General features: G+C 46.6%; 1 protein-coding gene across 3 annotated transcripts; it reads right to left on the bottom strand.

Annotated features, from left to right (window-relative positions):
* Window positions 1-1,959: 1,959 nt before the first annotated feature.
* LOC142557845 (uncharacterized) lies at window positions 1,960-5,124 on the bottom strand. Of its 3 annotated transcripts, XR_012822873.1 has the most exons (5): window positions 4,717-5,124; window positions 4,093-4,293; window positions 3,650-3,708; window positions 3,055-3,247; window positions 1,960-2,493 (listed from the first exon to the last, which is right to left on the bottom strand). XR_012822873.1 is itself a non-coding variant. In XM_075670045.1 (4 exons), the coding sequence occupies exons 1-4, from the start codon at window positions 5,039-5,041 to the stop codon at window positions 3,149-3,151; spliced, it is 684 nt and encodes a 227-aa protein (XP_075526160.1). In that variant the 5' UTR covers window positions 5,042-5,124; the 3' UTR covers window positions 1,960-3,148. The 3 variants fall into 3 exon arrangements, 2 of the variants coding, with proteins under 2 accessions (XP_075526160.1, XP_075526159.1); XM_075670045.1 differs by having other exon boundaries at window positions 1,960-3,247; XM_075670044.1 differs by lacking the exon at window positions 3,650-3,708 and having other exon boundaries at window positions 1,960-3,247.
* Window positions 5,125-6,031: the final 907 nt, after the last annotated feature.

Raw genomic sequence — 6,031 nt, 5'->3', positions numbered from 1 at the left:
TCTCGCACGCTATCGGTTCACGAAGTGTACCGTGAAGAAGCTGCTTGACTGCCTGCCTCTTGAACAGAACGCCAGCAACCGTGGCCACCCTCTGCCACCAATGCTTCAAGTTCTTCTCGCTTTTATGGAGCGGGCACATTTCACGTTGTGACAGGTGGCCTAGTGAACGTGTCGCAACCGACAGTGAGCCGCGTCGTCTAACGTGTGCCACGACTAATTGCTGCGCACTTGTTCCCGGTCGTCGTGAAGTTTCCTGGCACAGATAGCGAGTTCCATGCAACGATGGTGGATTTCTACCACATTGCCAAGTTTCCTGAGCTGACGGGGTGCATAGACTGCACCCACATCCGCATCAAGGCACCGGGTGGGCCGAATGGCGAAGTTTACCGCAATCGGAAGGGTCACTTCTCCATAAATGTACAGGTAAATTGCTACCCCTTTTCTTTTCTCTATATTAGCGCAGCATTAATTCTTAAAGAGACAGTCATGTGTTAATGTCTACCAGTTTCAATAAACAGTATACTGGCTAATTGGATCAGTCATGGTAGAAATCAATGAACTCCATTCCGATCCTTTTCCTGCTCCAGATAATTGCATAGCGCATTTCGTGATAATGCGCGGTGATATCGCCGAGTAAATGAAGATTGGCGTAGCAATAGTGCTAGGCGTTTTTTATATTAGAGGACTGTCGTACATATTGGGGCTCTTCTTCTCTTTGAATTTCCTTAAATCACCGAAAGGGAAGTATGGCCTTGCCAATTCTAAAAAGCAGTGACTGCTTCTACTCAGAAAAAGACTATCCTGTATTAATGAATTGCGCGGCTTACATTCACTTCAGCTGAAAAAAAATGACAATCGATTCTTTTTTTCATTAGGTCATTGCAGGGCCGCAGCTGCAATTTTACGACGTCGTGTCTAGCTGGCCCGGATCCGTGCATGACAGTCGAATCTTCGACAACAGTCGTGCATGTGTTCTCTACGAGACAAAACGAATGCCTGGACTTCCACTTGGCGATGCTGGCTATGCATGCGTGCCCTTCCTAATGACCCCACTAGCTTCCTCCGGACGTCCGAACAGCCCTGAGAGCAAGTGAGTACCGCTGCATAAAGCAAAAAGCACAATAATCCTTATGTAATGGCGCACAGTTTCTTGCGTTTGAAGGTTTAATTAGAGTAAGCGTGATAGATATTTTAGTAGTAATGACGTAATTTTGCAAAATATAGCTTTGTATTATTACCTTCATGTATTTCATGCAATCTGTTCTTGCTACACCCAATATAAGACGCAATACAATTAACATATTAGCTGCAAGAGCTTTGACGACTAACCTGCTTATGATGCCAAGGTATAAAGTGCGTCTCAGAGTAGTTAGCATAAGTGTAAACTAACATTGTCTGTTTTGCACAGGTATCAAGCGGCTCGCATCCGCACCCGCAACACTGTAGAGACAGCTTTCGGTGTGTGGAAGCGTCGCTTCCCATGTATGGACATGGGGCTTCAGCACTTGACGGAGCGTTCTGCGATCATTATGACAGCCTGTGCTGCCCTGCATAACCTGGCAGTCCTGAGGCACGACCCGGAACCTCCAGCTTTGGTGATCCCACAACACTTGAGGTGGCAGCAACCTGATGTGGCGAGGCAAACTGACACACTGCATGGATCACAATGTCGAATGAGGCTTATTGCTGGAACATTTAACTAAAACATCATAAAAGTGAATTTGCACCTACGTTAATCCATATTTCAAAACGAGTACATCTTGGAAACTCCAATTATGTGCAAGTTAAGATAAGGAATGCCATCAAAGTGCAAGCACACTTTACTGCTCAGGACACTCCTTTAGTACTTCTTTCATATGTATATTTTGGTGCTTCTTTCGTGTATTGTGTATATTATTGCTTATTCGTACCAGTAGTTTCAATCATTAACCACAGTTACAGCTGTATCATACTCCTTACATATTAAAGCATAGGCGTGTGTGAAAATATAATGAAACATTTAGTTTTATGCCTGCTCGCTTTATGCAAGTTGCTGCTTCTTTGCCTCTAATTCAAGAAGCAGCATCTGGCGCTCCACGTCGTCGCGCCACTTTTGCTGCTCCAGCTGCTGTTGCCGCAATCGCACGTCGATTTGGTGCAGTTCCTGCTTCCGCTGTTCGTCCATCCTGTGACGTTGTCGTTGCTGGAGGAGCTGCTGCCGACGCAAGCGCATCTCTACAGAGTGCAGTTCTGCTTTGCGCTCCTCATCTTTCTGAAGCGCCTTCAGTCGGGCAGCTCCTTCAGGTGCGAGCACCCGCTCTATCGCAGCTGTGCGGCCTCGTGCTGGTCTCGGTTGCTGAGGTGCGTCAATAAGAGCCGCAGCGTCTGAAGCTTCCACTCGAGCAGGTGTTGGCACTGCATGTGGCGTGGTCTCAGTCGTCGATAGCGGCACGGTACTGGGACCTGCTAAGACAGCACTTTCCTGAGCCGGCAGTGGTGCCTGAACTGGATTATCTGCACACATAAAACAAACATTAACTTAGAGCCTAGGACGCACTACAGTTGAAAACTCATATTCGTAAGCAGTGTCGATTCATAGTTTTAACATCTTATGAATACAAATACACATACATGCAAGCACTCTATTCAGACAGTCACAAGTGATCAGTCACACACGAAATGGAAAGCGCTAGTGGCTCTAAACTGTAACCCAGGCCAGCAAGTGAAAAGAAAAAGTAAGCAGCTTATCCATATGATGCCCTCCAAGTGTGTTAGTCACAGAAATAAATAGGAATAGTGTGTTCCAGTCTAAACTCAGTGCTGCCGTAACAACGGACTAAAGTTTCACTACTAATTAGTGGCGCCTGAGTAGCATGTAATTTGAAATAGCAATAGATACAACTTCATTCTGTGATGTTTCTGACAGATGTTAGTTACACAAATATGCTGTCAAAGGAGGCTCAATTCCACACAGGTTCCAGTGCTGCTGGATAAGCGAGCTATTTAGTTTCACTGCTGGCTGTATGCGTCTCAGCTGTAGCATGAAATTTCAGATAACAGAAGAAACAACTTAACTGATGATTCCTGCTACATGTTAGTCACAGAAATCAGCTGCAAAGAAGACATGTCGCCAGGAGCCGGTGCTGCTGGAGGAGCATGCGCATGAGCGTTAGAACCGAAGGCGCCCGAGCTGTAGAAGGCGACATGCCCGTTGCTTCTGATAGAGCGCAGACTTCTGAAGCTGGCTGTGGTACCACAGGGGTAGGGCCTGAAAATACAAAGGAAGTAGAACTAGTGCCCCACAGGCAGGTGGTGCAATCAAAAGAGCATTCATACATTGCAACTTTACTGTAGCGGCACTTTTGTTTGTCTGCATGCACACTTATTTTTGCACATGTACACACAGGAACCACAATGAATGTCTTCATGTTATCAGCATTGAAATTGGATAACAGGTTGTAGGGGGCACATTGCTGGCGCTATGCAAACACAGAGGCACCTCAAAAAGAATGAGAGATAGAGACAGCTCGTACAAGTGCATGCTAATTTTGCAAGACACAAACAAATTAGAAAAAAGAGGCTGTCCTTCACGAACAGGGGCTTCAACAGCCGCGAAATGTTGAGTTGACTGGCTGAGTGAAGCATTTCAGCCGTGGCAGGTGAAAGTTACCGGTTTATTGACAGGCCAGCTATTTCCTGCGCTGGAAGTAGTGCTATTGAAGAGAGGATCTGCACATAGAAAACAACCAAGTTCAATTACAGCTCTAAAGGGATGAAAGCCTATCAAACTAGCCTTGAGCTTCGTGTTTATTTATGACACACAAAGACACCTTAAGGTTAATAAAAATACTTGCCCATGACAATAATTTAGTGAAGTAACAGCAAGATGCTGGCACAACATGGCGTATTGCTGATAGATAGTAATGACAGAAACGTAAATTTTAGTGAAACAGACACAGAAGCCATGAGAACACCTGCGCCAGCTGCATTAATCACAAAAAATAAACGACACAGAAACAGAACATCTCAGAAACTGTATACATGCATGCAGTCATATCACAACACAACGGCAGCAACATGCCAATTAACAGTTTTTGCCAGATCTGGCTTCACCAAGCCATTCGTCCATGCTGTCTTGATTTCCAGATACCATAGCCTCAAAGAAGCGCGCAGGTGGTAGAGACAGTACTGGCTGGTTGGTATGGGCTCCGTCGCTGTCGTATGGGCTTGGGAGCCGTGTTCCAATGTGAGAGGCAGCCGCCCCGACAAGCGCCAATGATGGGCTCATTGGCCGGCAGGTAGGTGGTCCACCCCCTGACGTAAAAAAAGTGTAAATGAATGTGCACATTCAAAATTACAGGTTACAAAACAACGCACACGCATAAACGCGACGAGCAGCTTATCGAACTGTGACGTCAACATATTCGATAATACATACAGATACGCTACGCTTTCTGATTTTGCCGATAATTATTCGCGTGCGCATAACGTGCGCAGAATATTTGTCGTTAACATGACACCAGCAAAAGCATTTTTTGCACCTTTGCACGATTATTAATAAAATTGTGCAGCAGCTCGGGGATACGCAGCGTATATTAGAAGGGGGGCGGGCGGGGGGTTGAGTGGTTCAATGATGCTGAGGCTGCATACAATTATTTTACACATTTAGTTTCACCGTAGCCTTCAGACATCTGCGGTGCTTCATTTTGCCAAGCAAATGTAAGGTGAAGTTCTTACCTGTTGCGTACAAATCCCGCTTTTCTTCGGAATCTTTCTTCTTCCATTTCGATTTTTCATTGTCCCACAGCTTCCGCAGCTGCATCACCGTAACGCGACGAATACCTGGTTGGCTGTTGTATTCTTCGGCCAGCTTCTCCCAGGCACTGTCCTTGGCGCGCTTCGATACATTATCAGTTCGGCGGTTTTCTATAACCGCTCTGTGCCTCACCACTAGGTTACGGAGCAGTTCCCGTTCTTCATGCGTGTAGACGAACCTCGACACGCCGGTTTTATCGCCACGACGATTAACGCAGTTGTCGCCATTGATGCTCATTTTGAACATAAAAACGCGCACAGAACACGGCAGAAAAAACTGACAGGAGGAGCAGCAGCCGGCAACAGAAGCATGCGCATGCGAACCTTCAGATTTTTACGGATTGTGCTCTGGCACGGCTTGGCGAAGCTTGGCTACTAGCCAGTTTTGGCTACATCAACGTGTGATTGACCAAATATTATGTTGCAAGTGTAATAAATTCACAGATACATTGAATAAAACTTCATCAATTACAATAAAAAACATGTCGTAAACGTTTAAAGTGTTTTTCGCTCTTTCTATTGCAATATTTGGCCATATACTCTCGTTATCAGGGGCGCTTTCCGGAAGTCGCTCACCGTTGAAGTGAAGGCCGGTTTCTCAAGCAGTCCCTTGACGGAGTAGTGCTCAAGTAGTGTTCAGGAAGCGCAACGACGCCTTGAGTGAAGGAAAGCGCATCACCTCGACTTGGCGAAGTCAAGGTGAAGCGCCAAGTGAAGGCACGATTAAGAATACGGGGGTAAGTGTGGCGGTGCGCATGGCCGCGCAAATTCCGCGGGTTAAGGGGCAAGAAAAGGACGTGCTGATTGTTAACGACAAGTAAGGTACCCTGATTTTCAGCACCTCAGACATGGGCACTCTCTGGAAGGTGACCAAGATGAAGTCCATCAAGATCGAAGACAAGGACTACGAAGTCATGGCGTACCTTGCGCCGCACGAAGACAACGGGCGGGGTGTGGTGCACGGCATCGACCCGAGATTGACAATAGAAGAACTGACAGAGGCCTTCGGCAACCCGAGCCAACCCACCTATAGTTGGCGTTAGGAAGATGGGCAACTCCAGCTCGGCAATCGTCACCTTCAAAAACGAGACAGTGCCGAGGTGGATGTACCGTTATGGCGTACCTCTAAAGTGTGTGCTCTACAAGAAACGCTACGAGGTGTGCTACCAATGGGGTGAGCTAGGATACATATCGGACGTATGTGTCAGCGAACAAGTTCAATATCGTGGATGTGGAA

Source organism: Dermacentor variabilis, chromosome 9, assembly GCF_050947875.1.
Source record: "Dermacentor variabilis isolate Ectoservices chromosome 9, ASM5094787v1, whole genome shotgun sequence".
Lineage (NCBI taxonomy): Eukaryota > Metazoa > Arthropoda > Arachnida > Ixodida > Ixodidae > Dermacentor > Dermacentor variabilis.
The sequence above is the reverse complement of the archived record's forward strand: the minus strand, read 5'-3'. Positions and strand labels throughout refer to the sequence as shown.